Source organism: Parasteatoda tepidariorum, chromosome 8 (assembly GCF_043381705.1).
Source record: "Parasteatoda tepidariorum isolate YZ-2023 chromosome 8, CAS_Ptep_4.0, whole genome shotgun sequence".
Classification (NCBI taxonomy): domain Eukaryota; kingdom Metazoa; phylum Arthropoda; class Arachnida; order Araneae; family Theridiidae; genus Parasteatoda; species Parasteatoda tepidariorum.
Genome location: NC_092211.1, coordinates 62,261,434 through 62,280,354, shown reverse-complemented (window position 1 = coordinate 62,280,354; position 18,921 = coordinate 62,261,434). Strand labels below are relative to the sequence as shown.

Sequence of the window (18,921 nt, the reverse complement as noted above, 5' to 3'; positions counted from 1 at the left end):
TACTTCTTTATTAGCTATCGGATAAAATGGGAATCCTAAAAAGGTTTTTGAAAAATAGCAATACTCCAAATTTTAAAACGATAAAAAAACAAAGCAAAATGAACCTATAAAAAGCCTTTTTAGAGAAATATGAAAACTCTTTAAGCGCAAAAACATTTTAGTATCATATTCAATAAGAATGCTTCAACAAAACTAAAATTCCCATTTTTATTAGTTTCTCGCGTATCGAAATAAAAACAAGTTTCAGCCACTAACAATCAGAAGTGAATGTTTTATCTCGTGTTCTTTACCGAATCCCACCAAATACGGTTCGTTAGTTCAACGGGGGTCATGATTTGTTCGCTTCAGAAAATTGCACTAGTACTTTTCGCCAATCGATATTCTTCAAGCGACTCTAGAAATTCTCAAAATAATACGATTCTAGCGTGTAAATCCCCCTCTTGTTAGTTAGACAGAAACTGAATTCACGAATGAATAATTTCGAGGAAAAAAAGTATCTTTCTTCATTATTAATACTCTTTTAACAATAAGAGGCATCATTTTGAAACTACGCTTTGGCGATGAAAATCCCTTCATATTGATTTTGAATCGCCAGACTGAGAAAATAAGTTCAATCCGTTTTTTCGGTTGACGGTCGATTCCAAAGAAAAGCTTTGATTTATGGGATAAATTAAACGTTTCTTTGGAATCTAATATTTGTTGCATTTATAAATTTAAAACGCTCCATTGTATAAGTATGGTACTTAGTTGTTTGATCTGCTAATTTAAAAATAGGTGACTTTTACCAAAAATAAATTTTAACCCTTGCATGTTTAGATTAGCTTCGTTCAATAGAACTCATTACTTCTCTGCACTGTTAGAATTTTCATTCTAAAATTACGGTAGAGTAACCAGCAGCTGATGGTCCATTTAATTAAAAGTAAAGTTTACGGTAAAGAACATTTTTTTGCTTAGACAGTTTTGAAACCGTTTACAACTAGTATGGTAAAATAACCCTAAAAATGGATTTTTAGCCTTCACAACTAGTATGGCTTCAAAACAACTAAAAAAAAAATTTAGCCGGATATTGGAGCTAGGCTTATCGCTAGGTAATGAGCATTGGAGTTAGGTTTGGGTTGAGTTGTGTTTCATCAAAAACCATAGAATGTGGTTTAATTAGTTTTTCTGGTTGTTTCATCTATCGTAAGATATGGGACTAGACTTTTTGTCATAAGCAGCTTTATGCTGCAGCCAGTTATGCGTAAATGACAGAATGGCTAATGGTCCAAGGTCACAAATTGGGGAGAGGAACTGGAAACTTTTCGTGTGTTGAGGAAATATTGTGGTGTCAAAGCTGAAATCTGAACCCCTGTCTATCTGTCATAAGATTGACAGATTAGCCCTTTTGGCTATAATATGTACCAGCTTCAAAGAACGCGATGGCTTCATTAGTTAGGCCTAGTGGGTGCGATAACATTCTTCTTTTTTTTTAAACCACATTAAGTGAAAGCTGTAAATAAATGGTTTTCCTCACATTCAATAGTTTGAATACCATCTTATTTATAGTTATTTGACTGTTTTTTTAAATATTGTAAAATAGCAAATAAATAAATTGTTATTTAACAATTTTTTCAGAGTCATTTCTAACAGTCTGCAAATTAAATAAATAATTTATATTTTTCGTCTATCGAATTTCGAGTTATAATGTTGAGAATTCGCAGTATATTCTCAATTGTATGTAATCTATACTTTTTGAACTGTATATTTTATTATAAGTCTCATTATATTTACTACTTGATCTGGGATTACAGGTTTGATACTCGGGATTAGCAAAATTTACTTAAAAAGATTTAAAAATATGAACAAAAATTTTATTGTTGTTACGCACATGAACAAAAATTTCACTGTTCAAGTATTTTTTACTTTTAAAATGTTTATCCATGTTAACGAGATTGAACTGTAAATGTTAAAACTGTTTTTCGGATCATAAATATTTTTGCAGCAGTATGGTCTAACCATCGCGAGATCAACCCCCATTTTTACTGTGAGCACTTTCAATGAGAGCTAATCTCATGAGCAGTTTTAATGCACTCTCAGAAGTAAAATTCTCACTGTTGACGATTCAGCAATCCTTAAGCTGTATTACCTAATTTTGAGAATCATTTAGTCACGAAATCACCTGATGTGAAACAAAAAGCAAATTTCTCAAATCTATGACGAAAATGTTACCTCAACTCTGAACCTCATCGGAGTGAATTGTGGGAGAATTTAACTGAAATGACAAAACTAGAATGAAAACTAGGCAATCGTAAATAAAGTAACGAAACACTCCAACCGGCTTGCATGGTGCTTAATGATTTTGCCTCGTACCAGGAAGGTACTGCTATTGAATTTCGCTCGGGTACGGTTGCAATTTATCTCTCTGCTCATCTTGTGATGATTTGGAGACATTGTTTCATCTATATCATGTTCACGATAAAGTGATTATTAGAAAAGTTAGATACATTAGGTCAGTGTTCCCCAACCTTTGTATCACCGTGGATCTGTCAACGTTTGATAATTTTACCACGACCCGCTGGGGGGGCGTTAATTGTTTATATTTTTGATTATTTTGATTTATTAATTTTAATTTAATTGTATTTAAATAATACTTCAAAATAAAATACAGTTACACCAAAAAATAAATATAAAGTGATTTAACATTTTAACTTACTAGAACGTTAAATCATTAAGAACCCTGAGCTTGTTTCTTTGCAATGAGACGATTCCATCTAGGGGTAATCGGAGACAATGACATTCGAAGTGTGTTGCTTGTGTTCAGTTTATTCCGTTGCTTTGTTTTGGTTGCTGTTACTGCAGAAAATCCTGCTTCACACAGATAGGTTGTGGGAAATGGCAATAGGGACTTAAGTGCTGTGGTGGCAATCTCAGGGTATTCTGCCATGACTTTAATCCAGAACACCTACAGAGTTGTTGTCTGGAACGTAGTTTTAAGGCCGCCATTATTTGCAATCTCCAGCACTTAATCTTCTTGCACAGACATGCTAGATTCGCCCGATTTGTTGACAAATGGGCAGCAGATCCATTCCTTACCAGATATTTTTAATTTGGGATATAAAGATAGGAATTTAAATTCAGTTTCAATGATATGGGTGGTCCGGTACCATTTTATTCACGGACCGGTACCGGTCAGTGGACCGGGCGTTAGGGAACACTGCATTAGGTGCTATGAGATTTTTACTTATCACAATTTTAAAAAAAAGGAATATAGAAATTTGTTGTTAATTTTGGCGAAATGAGTACGTGTTCCTTGTGTACGTGATTGTAGTTATTTCGTCGAAACCTTGCTCAGTACCAGGAAACGGTTTCGTTAAAAACGAATAAAGTTTCGTAAAATTTGCGTATTCATTTTTTTTTTTCAGTTTGGCACGTAAAAAAAACATAAAAGCTCATTTAATGTGAAATAAATAATTTGATTTTTCATTAACTGATTAAGTTAACTGACTAAAATTTCTACTGATTTTCATTTTATCAATCTAATATGAAGTGTTTAACTAAAAGTCTAAGAATACTATTCTCCCCAATTATTCTTTTATAATAAGGAAGTAATCTGCTTTAAGTGATGGAATATCTCTTCAGCTTCAAACCACAAAACATCACTTCACAGTTAATGGATAGTATCAAAGGCTTTGAAGCATTCCAATTCATTTGCCAGGTCGTTCGAAATATCCATTTTCCACTTCAGGAACAATGACAGAAAATGGAAACACAGTTAGCTTAGTTTTTTTTTTCCGTTTCCTCTTTCCAAACATTTCGTGACCAGAAGCGTTACAACTGAAAAGAAATTCCAAATCCTAATCCTCACAAATAACAAGTTAGAGAGGTTTATATGTGTGTTTTAGTGTTCCGTCTCATACGAGCTTCATATGAGGGGGTGAAAATCAAAGCAGGGAAGAAAAAAAAGAAGAAAAGCTTTCTTCTCATTCACTCTCTAATGTTGAAACCACGTGCTTTACCGCAATTGGTCTGATCCCGAAAAAAATGGCAGTAATTTCTTTCGTTGTAGGCCGGTCTTTTATTACGTTCATTTCGTTTGTTTCAGCTTCTTAATACCAGTGATTGCTTTTGCTACTTCTTCTTCTTCTTGATATTCCTTTGCTTCTTTTTTTCCCGATTTTCTGTATGGTATTTCATTTTCGTTTAATAGCTCAGAGACTTTGATGTAGTCAATTTTTTGTAGCAGGCTGTTTTATTCCAAGACTCGCGTGAGGCCTTATTTAATGTCCTCTAACTTGAACAAGGTCCCAGATCTTATTTTGTACAATACAATTTGTATTTGTAAACATTTGAAAAAAAATTGTTTTAAATCTATGATTTCGGATACAACTATTTTTATGATATACAGCAGGTCAAATAAATCAGTACTCTTTTTTGTATAAGTAAATAATTCACTATACTCAATACCCTTGACACACAATTGTGATTTAAGCGTTTTTTAAGTGAAAATGGCAATTGTATTAAATACCCTGAAGTTAAACTGAATTTAATCGATTTTTGTCTTTTTAAACGCTTTTTGTTGATTAAAGATACATTTTTAAGGAATTTTAATTTCAAAATGCTTCATTTAAAAAAAAATTATAAAATACTTGTATAGTATAGTACTACAGGTAAAATAATGAAATTTGTGCGTTGGTTTTAAATTACGTACGAAATTAAATCTAAAGCATAAAATTGAGTTTAAATTGGTCTAAACGTAATTAAAATAATTGTATCAAATATTTTTTGAGATTAACTCAATTTATTCAATTTTAATTACTTATTCAGTTTTTTAAATATTTAAAGATGAACCCAGATTTTTAAGACATTTTTTCTCAACATGCTGCTACATGGTTTAAAATATTAAATACTTATATAGATAGTGCAGCTCAAATATTGCAAGATAAGAAATAGAGAAAATTAATAATTAAACTGTATCCAATATACTGGGACAAAAAATTGAATTTTAAATGTCCTAAAAGTAAAAATTAATAATAATAATTATAATATTTTGAAGATAATTCAAATTCCAGCGATTTTTATCACTTGAGCAGTTTTTGGATAATTTATATGAATCAATAATCATATTAATTAATAATTAAAGGTAGTAATAAAAACCCAACTTTTTGAAACATTTTTACTCAATTTGTCGCCATTATGCACAAAATAAATTCTGCAAAAAAATTTGTTATACACCAAATATTACATGAATAGTATCCGTGGCTAAATTCTCTTATTTCATGTAGTACATAAGAAAAAAAAGGAAAATTTTTGATACTACCTTTAGAAAAAAATTTTTAGAAGAGCCTTACATCGTTAACCGTAGTATATTTTGGTTGCATTTATTTTCGCTATTTGACTACTTAAAAAAATAAAGAAAATGCATAGAAATGTAACAATAGGTATATATGTTTTAATTTAATTTACGTTCAGTAAAATTGCTTAGAAAATTCGACCATTAGACAATGAGTTATTTTTTCCCCAAAATAAGTAAGATAAATTACTCCCGCAACACCCACTTTTTTATTTTATAACCGTCGTTGAACAGCCAACCCAATTTTATGGGTTTAAGACTACTAATGTTCAACTCCGTAGCCTTGTAATTTTGAACCCAATCCAGAAGACAAGGGAACTGCTGGATCAAGTATTGGGAAAAATTTGCCTTCGTGGAGGACTTTTTGATGGAACTAACCCGCATTTGCGTTACATGGAGAGGAAGACCACGAGAACCTCCCGCGGTTAGCCTGACGACAAGGGGACTCTAACCCATTATCCGTCTACCAGTGAAGATATTTCACGTCAGCACTGTGGTCGATGCAAGCCGGATGCGGAATTCTTATCGACTGGGATTCGTACTGGGATTCCACTTGTCGGGACTTCACAATCAGCTTAGCGCTCCAAGCACACAGACAAGCTGATATCCATTGATTTCAAGCTGATTACGCCCAAAACCGCCCATGAAAATAGTATCCCAGTCTGGTATAATTACTTTCCAATGCCAAATCACTGTGTTTTCGTTACTCCTCAATCTTAGTCCAATAATTAAATATATTTAAGTAACTATTAAAAGGCAATAACATAGTTATTATAAATATTTAATGTATTTTAGTAATTCATCAAAGTTTAAACTTTCCCTTTACTTATTTCTCAATAAATTCAAGAATTAAATGTTAAAAGGTATATGTAAATAAAAATGTCATTATGTTTTATTATTTTAATATAATTATTTTTCATTAATAGCTTATTTAGGAACATTGTTTAAATTCCGCCAAGTATTTATTCATTCATTTTATTTTCTGATATTTGTTTAATAAAGCAAGCATATGAGCAATATTTTTACAATAAAAATTGTTTTTCCCTTAATATATTTGAACTAACAATTAAATTAAAATCCTTCGTGACTACTTCAAATCTATTATATATTGATAGTTTATTATAGTTATACTAATAGTTTATTTAGGAGCATTATTTGAAATTCCGCCAAAATGCATATATGTGTTTTGATTTTTGATAATTAAAAATAAGCAATATTTTTACAATAGAATTTGTTTTTCCCGTAATATATTTGAACTAACTGTTAAAACAAAATCTTTAGAGACCATTTCAAATCTATTATATTCATTTTAAACAATCAACCGATTCTTATTCTCTTTTCGTTATACAAACAAAGACAAAAGCTTAACAAAAATAAAAATGCTGTTATATTTTATTATTTTAAATTTAATTATTTCTTATTAGTTACTTATAAATACAAAAATTTTATTTAAAAAAATACTCAATTTTCATTGTCAAAAATAGCACAAAATAAACATAATTTCCCTTTTAACTTAAACATTCATTACTTTTAATAAAAGAAAAAAGTCTTTAATTCAATGCTGAAAATTTATTTCAAATAATACATTTCGGCAAAAAAAAAGAAAAAAATTCACAAAATAATAAGTTTTACTTTTTGCCTGAGAGTATTTAAATAAAACTTTTTTATTATCTTAATTTTAAAGGAAGTTTCTTCCATGCATTTAAAATTATGTCGGGAAAAAACTTAAAACCACAATGAAGAATAAGATTAACTTCAGCGTTCTAATTTTTTCTCTTTACATAATCAAAAATGAAGTATGTTTACTTTACTAATTACCGCCTTTTTTAAATATTATTATTGTTGTGTTAATTAAAAAAAAATATTTAAGACTTATGCCGTAAAACTTATAAACGCGGTAGCTCATTTTATTAATAAATACGGTTTGTTATTCATAAAATTTCAAATTATTTTGTTCAAATAAACTTCGTAGCCTTCATAAAAAGTTTTTTTATCGAATTGCCACAGAAAAAAAATCATATTAAAATTTTATGAATATTTACTGTGAATATTTACTTAAGCATGAAAAAATAAAATGAAAAAGATACTCATTTGAATATCTTTTTTAACTTAGGATTCGCTTGATAAAAGCGGTTTATAGATAGAGTATATTTGGCGTAATAAAAGCCGTACCCAGTTAGGTTATTAGCTTTATCAAATATAAAATTTTGACTTTTTTTTCTTACCAAAGCAGTTTCTAAGCATTCGTTATTTCTATTAATATTTCTATTCGTATTAAATTTTTAAAAAAATATCGTAGTTTTGAAAGAAATTTCGATTGCAGTTTAAAAAAATACGGAACCTTTACCGCAATTTTTTTAAATATATAAAAGTATCTTAAAAAACTACATCCTGAAGTGTTTTTTATATAAAACTAATTATCTAACATAGTTTTTCTTAAAATTTCTGTTATTGACACAGCTACAAACGATGCGATTTCAAACTATTCAAAAACTATATTTTTTCAAATTTAATAATTTCTATATTTTAAAACATGCTTTGTTAAAAGAAATGATGTCTTAAAAAAAAGATTGCTTTATTTTTAATTGCAGTTATGTTTAAATTTTTATTTTTGATAAATTTTTTAAACTTTTATCAAAATCTTTACTGACTTCAGTAATATATAAATGTGTTTCTGCATATCTGTTGTACTATTTTTCAAAAGAGATACAAATAAAAAATTATTTCGCTTTAATCAAAGTTCTCCTAATTATCATTTTAGCTTACTTTTCAACATTTTATAAGCATAAGATTTAAATATTGTGATAGTCATTCTCTAACTTATTAATCATTTTTATGGACTTTAAAATAAAATATATTTCAGAGCCTGGTATCATCAAAAGACTTCAATAATTTTTCTCCATTTTAAAAAATACATTTTTATAGACTTTAAAGTAAAATATATTTCAGAGACTGGTATTTTCAAAAGACTTCAATTAATTTTCTCCATTTTATAAAATACATTTTTATGGACTTTAAAGTAAAATATATTTCAAAGCCTGGTATTATCAAAAGAATTCAATAATTTTTCTCCATTTTAAAAATGTGGGCTAGGCTAAAGGCCCCCGTTGTGTCTGATCTTGACTGAGTAGCAACAGCAGGAGGACGTCAATGTCGCCGTCATAAATTGCAAGTCAATTGCTCACTGTGTTCCATCCATCAAAGTACGCGTGTTCCTATCGAGGTGATCGTTTCCGTCGAGACACACGCGTTCAGATCACGTACGAAAGTTACCTATGTAGAGTGCTTGTTGAAACAGGCCTGCCTGCGAGCAGCCTTTGTGGAACCTTTGTGGAGCTAAGTTACCGACAATATCAACCTTCAACTACCAGGAGGTAACTCAAAATAGAATCAAGTTAACATACCTTATATACTAGGAAACTGGAATTTAAAAGTTGTAGTTGTAGTTATGCTACAGGCTCGTAAGCCTACAGGGGTTTTATGTAGAAATTAATATTGGTCCTATGTTCAAAACTTTTCGAGGACCAATATTAAATAATTTAGACACCTCAATAGTGGCCTTATATTGTAAATCTATAAAGATCCCACATAAAAAAAAATTTAGGCCAGAATATACTGCCATTCTAGCACCCATTATTACAAAACTTATACACCTCAATCTCGGTCCGATATCGAAAGCCATTCTAAAACCATTTTCAAAAAATATGTAAGACCATTATAGACTTGCAAATTAAGAACCAGTTTTGTACTTGCATCTATTGAACCTGGAAAGATTTAAAATATTTTAAAAATATCCATTTCTATATCTAGTTCCTTAATAAGTGATTTACAATACAAACAAATCCACCTATAACAGATTTTTCTTTTTTGCTCATAAGACCTTTTTGTTTATTTCACAATAGTCCAAGTACAATATAAAGATTCACCTTTAGAAAAGAAATATCTTTTCTTTGTTTGTCTATTAAATTTCTGATAGTTGATATAAAATTTTGGTAAAAGTGTGCAGGATTGAAATAAAATTTTTGTTCAGGATTATTTATTATGAAATAAGAAAACCACTGCTTAAATGCTTTGTTTTAAAACTCTCAGCTGATCCAAATATCTTGAAAATTAATTAATTAATTAAAAGAACANTTTTTTTTTTGCTCATAAGACATTTTTGTTTATTTCACAATAGTCCAAGTACAACATAAAGATTAACCTTTTGAAAAGAAATATTTTCTCTTTGTTTGTCTATTAAATTTCTGATAGTTGATATAAAATTTTGATAAAAGTAATTTGATAAATGATTTGATTTGATAAAAGTGAGAGGATAGAAAGAAAATTTTTGTTCAGGATTATTTATTATGAAATAAGAAAACCACTTCTTGAATGCTTTGTCTTTAAACTCTCAGCTGATCCAAATATCTTGAAAATTAATTAATTAATTAATAGAACAATTAAACACACATATTTTAAAAAGGAAAAATTGCTTTTACTCATTATACGGCTTTTGGGGTAATACCGTGTGAATTGGCGTAAAAAATTAAGCGATGTAAGAGGCCTTAAAAATTTATTCTTATTTTTGATATTGCAGAATGTTAAAAAATAGATTATGAAAAGCGTTTATTATTTACATTTTAGGTTTTATTTAACAGCTATAAAATATAGCGAAATTCGACCAATTTTAAATAGGATCTACATGGAATGAATAACATCTTTAAAATATCGGGTCAATCGGACAATTTTAAGTAGGGTTTATGTTAGCTAAATAACGACTATAAAACATTGGCTGAGTTGAACACTTCGATATCGAACCAACATAGGTTGAATAACGGCTATAAAATATCGGGTGAACTTAACATATCTGTATAGGGCACATATTGGCGAAATAAAGGCAATGAAATATTGGATCAATTGGACAATTCTATTGTGGTGAATATTGGCCCAATGAATACCCAAATTATTATGCTGCTAGTGTTAGGGTCAATTTGCTTAATCAAACTAAACCACAGTATTGTGTAGACAATCGTATTACAAAAAAAAAGTTTAATTTCGCATTGACTTACTTAATTACCATCTCAGAAATCGGTATAACATTAGCATTTTTAACAATTATAAGGTACAAATTTGAACATACCTTAAGCAGATGTTAAAAAAAATTTTAATACAAGTTGGACCTTAATATCATGTAACCAAGCTTACGAAGTTCGATAATATTGCTCAACTCATCACCTTATTAAGGTTTCAGCAAATTTAAACGATATTTTGGTTCAATTAGCTCCAAACACTTTAACGGTACATTTATTTCCAATATATTAAGATGTAACATATTATTTTTTATACTTTGCATCAGAAAAATAAAACCTGATTTTTTTTTAAAAGATTTTTTACCAAAACAAGCCCTTTGACGGAGATGGATCCCCGATGCCCCTTTTATACACTGAAGAGCCATTACATTATGACCACCCTGCTAATAACCTGTAGGACCACCTTTAGCCCTCAAAACTGCTAGCACACGCCGTGGCATTGATTCCACAAGGTGCTGATAGGTAGTCTGAGGTATCTGGTACCAAGCGCTCACCAACTGGTCCTGCTATTCCCTCACATTGCGAGGGGGTAACGTGGCATCACGAATTTGGTTTTCCAAGTAGGACCACAAATGCTCTATTGGATTAAGGTCAGGTGAATTTGGGGGCCAAGACATGACTTGAAAGTCACAGGTATGTTCCTCGAACCAATCCATGATGATTCGACCCTTATGACATGGTGCATTGCCCTGTTGGTAAACACCATCCCCTGCAGAAAAAACTGTTGCCATGAATGGGTGAACCTGGTCTGCAACTATGTTCAAGTAGCTTACAGAAGTCAGGGATTGTTCTACGAGGATTATGGGTCCTAATGTGCCCCATGAAAACATTGTTCCTGAGCGAGAAACCATGAAAACCTGGGCGAGCCCATTGTTATAGATGGAGGGTGGTCATAATGTAATGGCCTTTCGGTGTATATTATTTTTCTGATATACAATTTTTCTGAATATATTTCTGTATTTTTTAATTATAAAAAACAGTTTAATAGTTAAAAAAAGAAATCTATTAAATTATCAGAACATTTTTGTACTAAAATATGAAATCCCAAAAAAGTAGTTTGAACTTTTTTTTCATTCATATTCAAAAAATTATCAATAACTTATTTGGTAAAACTAAAGAAATTTCGAAGATGAATAACTACTTCTCTAATACCTAAATAACTGCAAATTTTAAAAATAGTATGGAAGCGAGTCGTGTTTAAAGGATTTACCCTCAATCCAGAAAAAGATACTGGTGTTTCATACTGTATTTCATAACCCTAATTTATTAAAATGCTAAATATAATATCACTTATTTTGACCTAAATTAATATAAAATAATGAAAAAATGTGTTTAATAAAGAGTTAGTGAAAATTCTCCCATTTATATATTACATATGCTGATTAAGAAAATTACCCGAGTTTTAAAACTTATAAAAATCACCCTTAAGTACCCCCGCTCATAAACGTTATCCATTGCCTACTACACCAAGATAAAAACATCTAACAAGAACTTTTCTCCCCTTTCCGAATTCTTCGAAGTACTTTTCCTTCGAAAAGAACTGCTGCACCCCTCGTAATTCTCGTTGCTGTACTTTTATGGTCGAACGTTCTGACTGTAATCCGCGCATCCCGGTTCTGTTCTGGAGTAGATTCTAATCAAGACTGTTTTTGTTCTTTTCAGTTCCTCTCTCGTGTGGTCAAGTGATTTCCAGTGATGTTTCGAAAAACGGCTCCTTTACCAGTCCTAATTACCCGGAACCGTACCCGGCAGACATCCTCTGCGTCTATTCTTTCATGGGCAAAGGAAAGGAGAGAGTGCAGATTCAGTTCGTGGATTTTGATCTTCACCTACCACACGAGCCACCCAGAGAGTAATTACGTTCTTTTTTTATTCCGTTCTACCTTTTCTTTTTTGTCATTTACACTTTTTTTTCTAACTTCTTTTATCAGATAAACAATAAAATAGAAAGAAAGCATTGTGTTGCTCTCTTTGTAATGTGACTAGAACACGAGGTAAGGAAATTGAAGCGATAAGATCTTGTTCTTTTAAAGGTGCAAATAAATAATCATGTTCATTTGCAACTTAAGTATTAATTTAATGGTTTTTAATGGCAATTATTGTCATGGCGTACGAGAGTTTAAGTAATTATTTAACATACATCTGAATTAAGCCATTTTGAATCAGAAATATTTACTATTTGTTGCAATATGACTTAAGCATGAGGAACATAAATTGAACTAATAAAATATGTTCTTGTTCATTTCAAAGTTTAAAAGTCAAATAAAATATGATTAATAACAATTATAATTTGAATTCGTAATGTTCATTGGAGTTTTAAACTTATTATATCTCTGAAATTCAAATATTTTTATTACCCTACTTTTCATTGATGAATTGTCGAAAATTTGAACCATGACTTATTACTTCTTTGTAAGATGGATAGAAAACCGAGCTGTTTTAGTCTATACTACTCAAGTCACCCAGAAAGAAATCACGCTCATTTTTATTTTGTTCTACCTTTTCTTTTTTGTCATTTACACTTTTTTTCTAACTTCTTTTATCAGATAAAGAATAAAAAAGAAAGAAATCATTGTGTTGCTTTCTTTGTTATGTGACTGGAACACGAGGTAAGGAAATAGCGATAAGTGAAGCGATAAGATCTTGTTCTTAAAAAGATTCAAATAAGTAATCATGTTCATTGGCAATTTAATTTTTAATTTAATGGTTCTTAATGGCAATTATTGACATGAAGTACGAAAATTTACATAATTAATTAATTAATGTTCATCTGAGTTCGACATTTTGAACCATAAATATTTACTATTTGTTGTTATAAGGCTTGAACATGAGGAAAATAAATTGTATTACTAAATATGTTCTTATTCACTGCAAAGTTTCCATGTCAAATTTATGATAACTAATTTCATTTATAATTCATATTTTTATTTTTAATGGTGTTTTAAATTACTTTTATCTCTGAAATTTAAATAATATTATTACCATACTTATCATTAGTTTATTGTTGCCAATTTGAATTATCACTACTTCGTAGGATGGATAGAAAACCATATTGCTTGAGTCTGTACCACTCAAGCCACTCAGAAAGAAATCACGCTCATTTTTATTCTATTCTAACTTTTCTTTTTTGTCATATCTTTTATCAGATAAACAATAGAATAGAACGAAGGCAATGTGTTGCTTTCTTTGTAACGTGACTAGAACAGTAGGAAAGGAAATTGAAGTGTTAAGATCTTCTTTTTCATAAAGATTCAAATAAGTAATCATGTTCATTTGCAACTTAATTTTTAATTTTATGGTTCTGAATGGTAATTATTGTCATGGCGTTCGAAAATTTATACAATTAAATAAGTAATATACCTCTGAGTTCGACATTTTGAACCATAAATATTTACCATTTGTTGTAATAAGACTTCAACATGAGGAAAATAAATTTTACTACAAAAGAATATGCTCTTATTCACTGCAAAGTTTCTTTGTCAAATAAATAATAACTAATTTCCTTTATAATTTTTATTTTTAATAGTGATTTAAATTACTTTTATCTCCGGAATTGAAATAATATTATTACCATGCTAATCATTAGTTTATTGTTGCCAATTTGAATTATCACTACTTCGTAGGATGGATAGAAAGTCAAATTGTTTGAGTCTTTACCCCTCAAGCCCCCCAGAAAAAAATCAGGCTCATTTTTATTCTATTCTAGCTTTTCTTTTTTGTTATATCTTTTTATCAGATAAACAACTAAATACAACGAAGGCAATTTGTTGCTTTCTTTGTAATGTGACTAGAACAGCAGGAAAGGAAATTGAAGTGTTAAGATCTTCTTCTTCTTCATAAAGGTTCAAATAAGTCATCATGTTCATTTACTACTTTAATTTTAATGCAATGGCTTTTAATGGCAAATTTTGTCATGGTCTACGAGAATTAAAATAATTTATTAATATACATCTGAATTCACACCTTCGAACGAAAACAATTTTCTATTTGTAATAGGACTCGAACGTGAGGAAACTATATTAAACTAGTAAAGAATATGTTTTTATTCATTTCAAAGTTTCCAAGTAAAGTAAAAAATAGCTAAATTCCATTACAATTTAAATTTTTGACTCTCAGTTTAAAATCATATACTGCTGACATTTCAACGCTTAAATTTTTTGTCTTGGATTTTAGTGATATTTTAAAGAGATGTCTTTATGATCTTTTTTATATCACTCCACCCTTTTAGTTCCTGAATGCTATTTTAATAATTCCTACTGAGCAAAAAATTAGTAAGGTTTTATTAAAATTCAAATACATGAACGTAAACAATTTATATTTTATTGTAATTGAAGCTCAACTTTTTGTTTTACAAAAAATAATGTGTTTACAACCTAAGTAGAACGAATTTAAAAAAGATTGGTTCAAAAAAAAAATTTCTAAAATATATTTATTCATGATAAAGTATAATTGGGATATTTTTCTTCTTTTTAATTTTTAGATTGTTGCTATTATACACAATATTAAAAAGAATAATGCATTGCATTTTGGAATTCGAACAAAAAAAAAATTTTATGTATAAATAACGGTGGTTGAATTCTTTTAATTGATTACTTTCAAGCCTTATATAAAACATAATATTGTTGCAACAATTTAGTAAAAAACAAATACAATGTCAGCTAAAAAAACTGTATTTGCTTTTAAATTTCATGAAATGCCCGAAATTAATTCTAAAATTTTACAATATTTTTTAATAAATTCAATGTGCAAATAAACAAATAAATTATTTATTTGCTTTATTCAAAAATAAATATTTACGATTTTTCAAATAAGTGTTTTTTTAATTAGTATGCATCTAAAACTTTTCACGGCCTTTTATCAAGTACACTAAATTTTTTTTAATCAGGCTTCCATGCTAGAATTAGATCCAATTTCAAATACTAATGGAATACTCCAATTTTAAATACTATAATTCATATTAAATAAAACTTCCCAAAGGTTTTGACTCGTTCTAAGCAAACATAATTACATCGTTTACAATGGTGTTTTTTTAGGCAAAGTTATTAGTTTTTTTATTTTTTCCGCCATTAGGAAACTAAATTTATAAAAATATTCCATTCGTTATTTTTATCTTTTATTCCTTTATATTTTCCTATAGCAATACCCTACTTTAGAAACACAAAAATTGTCAATCATTTTATTATAATTAAATGTATAAAAAGAATATGAATTTTGACATTGCTCAATTCGCTTGGAAAATTATAAAACTTTGATTTCTCACAAATAATTTCTGGAAAAACAACAACAGTCAAACGCACAAAAGTTATATTTTATGTGCAATGCATCAATAAGCCATCAATACCGGAATGCATCAATAAGCCATCAATAAAACTCAAAAATAATATTATTTATTACATCAAAAAATATATAATTGAAATTAATGCTTATCATGGCAGTTATTACAGACTTTCATAAATTTTAATTATTTCATTAAAAGCTCTCAAAAACATTTCAAATAGTTCAAAATCCTGCGACGCAATAGTAGTGCTGCCGCCTATATTTTAAATATCAAATCAATTTTAAGGAGTAAATACTTAACACAGTTTAATGAAAAAAATTAAAATTGAATTTAGAAATTTATTTTGCTTAAAACTCAGCATGCACTTCATTAAAGAATGAATACTTACTCATGAACCTGATGCACTATCAGTAAGTCAAAAAAGTATCTTTTACTGAGAGACGTACTTCAGTACTTCACTCTTCCATCGACATTCAAACCCGGATGTGACGTATGTAGTACTTCTCTCACAAACAGGGTGTAAAATAAAACATAGGATTCACGTTTGTTGGAGAAGCTTTCCAATTATTTAATTTCAAACGTTTTTCAATTCTACCGGTTTTTACAAAAATCTAATTTAGTTTAATTGAATCAATAGAATATCATGCTTATTTATGATTGGTCCTACTTTAATAAAATTTTATTTCTAATTATTTTTGTAAAAATTTAGTTTTCAATTATTGCTGTTTCCTTCATGGCTTAAGAAAATTAAATTATTTGAAAAAATATTAAAAAAATACTTCTTCACAAACTAAATATAAGAGAAAATTATTATTTTTAAAATAATTATTAACAAGTTTTCCTGAACATTTTAGCTATTACAATATTCGAATAAAATTACATTAAAAATTTTCTAGATACTTCGAAGAAAACATTCGCTATAAATATTTAATATACTACTTAAAAAAAAATTCTAAGCTTGGATCATAGAACTATGTTGCGTGGATAAAAATATTAATGCTTAAAAAAATAAATGCTACTCAATATTCAAGGCGATATTAAAATAAATATCAATTTGCGAAATTTCAAAATTTTGTTATACATATAAAATAAGTCTCCTTACTTAATACTTCAGTGGTTAATAGATTAGAAAAATGTGTTTGTAAACTATTCTAAACTAGTAAAGATAACGTGCGATACAAGAAATATTATAAAAGCTTCGCTTAATTTGCATTACATGATATGCATCTAATAGTCATATTTTTAATAAATGTTTTATTATCTTTGTGAAGTATTGCTTAAAATATAGTTTTCCAGCAATAATATTTTTTTATTTTGACTATAACTTCATTTTTTAATACTTCGTGCTTCAAGTTTTTTTTATGAGAATGTTCAATGTAAATAAAATTTAGTTTATTTGCTAAAGGATTAAAAGTAAGTTTTATTTTAATATTTTTTGGAAACTAATATTATTCTGAAAATATAACTTAGATTTTATTGTTTAAAAATTAATTAAATTAGTTAAAAAGAGTGAGTTAGTAATTTTAAACCCTTTATTTCACTAAATTATTAGTAAATAAATAAGTTGTAAACCGTTAATGACACTATCTACCTAATACGAACAACATTTCCTTTTTTCATTTAATTCTTATCTTGATTAAAAATACTAGATAAAAATAAAATATTTAACGTTTTATAAATACAAATATGTAACCATAGCTTATTCTTTAAAAATTCTTTGTAAAACAAATTCTTTCATCTGAATATAGAAAAATTTCTTTTCTTCTTTAAATTTTCCGAAATAAATTTACGTGATTTAAAACCAAATATTTTACATGTTGCAAGAAAAATATCATTTACTTGTTTGTTCTCTTATTACAAAGTTTAAGTGAAAACCCTGTCATGAATAAATATTTTACAACAAACAGTTTTTGCTTCCAGGTAATTACTTTTGGTTAAATCAATCAAAATTAAATAAATATTATTATTTGAAGTCAACATTTTAGAATACAGTGTTATGAAAACTAATTTTAAAAAGCTTGAAATTCAAATATATATTCGAGTGTCAAGTTAAACTTCCCAACATTGTTTAACTCAGAACTGAAATAAATTGTTATTGTTATTATTATTATTATTATTATTATTATTGAATTAAAAATCCAGATTGGATACACAAAAATTGAATTCAAATAAATTTACCTGTTCACAAATTTAAAAGTATAACTTATTTATGGCATTGACATAAATTCCCACAACATTACGATTACATATAAAATATGAAATAGAACCAAAAATAAAATAATTATTTGTTTGTCAGAATAATTTTTATAAACAAATTTAAATTAAAGTTTATTTAAGAATGAATGAATTAACTCAAAAGTAAATAATATCAACAACAAAAATCAAATGAAACAAACTTAAATTTACAACGTAATAATCACCATTATTACGTTGTCTCATTATTATATAATACTTATCCCCCCATATTTCCCTGAAACTATTTTTAATGTCTTCATGGTAAAATTTATCTAAAATCCATGATCCCACGATAAATTAAAGAAAAATTGGAAAAAGCTGAATCATCCATTATTAAAATTAAAATAGTATTTTATAGAAGCGATTACCTTTTGACAATGCCGATACCGCCGTATACAGTATTTCCCAAAGCAATTAGTAAATCAGAATTCGATGAAAATTTAAAAGGTCTCAAAGATTATTACAACTTTTTTTTCTTAATTTCTGCTAAAGATCCATCAGAAGAAGAAGTTAATAGGAATAAAATAATTGAAAGTCAAAAATTCGCATTCATTTTTAAAGAAATAATTTCTGGTTTGCAATAAGACAGTCGGTATTATATTATCAGGTCGTTAAAATTTAAATTTGAGAAACGTATAAAAATAATGATGACTATCATTCCTGATGGAATTTTACTAACTGGAGTTTTAAGCCGTAATTGGAGAAAAAAAGTTCCATTTGTATAAAGTAGTACAATTATGAATAATTGAGTTTTTTATAAAATTGTTATTGTTAATGCATTTTATCGTTTTGTTAAATCACTATGCACAGTATTGGTATTACAAAAGTTAATTTTTTTTTCTCATGCTTAATTTTACAGGCATTGTAATATATAACTAACTTTTTTTTCACTTTTAAATTCCCTCCGCGAATAAGTTTCTGTTGTTACGTTTTAAATCGATGGTTAAGCTTAGATTTAAGTTTAAAATTTGAAATACACCTTAAGTACCCTAACTAAATCTTGATTAATT

General features: G+C 28.3%; 1 protein-coding gene and 1 long non-coding RNA gene across 4 annotated transcripts in view; one reads left to right on the top strand and one right to left on the bottom strand.

Annotated features, from left to right (window-relative positions):
* Window positions 1-18,921, bottom strand: part of LOC139426209 (uncharacterized) — a 161,367-nt gene that overhangs the window by 35,889 nt on the left and 106,557 nt on the right. The gene's annotated exons all lie outside the window — the stretch shown is intronic.
* Window positions 1-18,921, top strand: part of LOC107453302 (suppressor of lurcher protein 1) — a 1,038,548-nt gene that overhangs the window by 935,073 nt on the left and 84,554 nt on the right. For all 3 annotated transcript variants that reach the window (XM_071184104.1, XM_071184106.1, XM_071184105.1), the window contains exon 9: window positions 12,061-12,250. In XM_071184104.1, coding sequence (XP_071040205.1) covers window positions 12,061-12,250 — 190 coding nt within the window. The remainder of the gene's footprint in view (window positions 1-12,060; window positions 12,251-18,921) is intronic.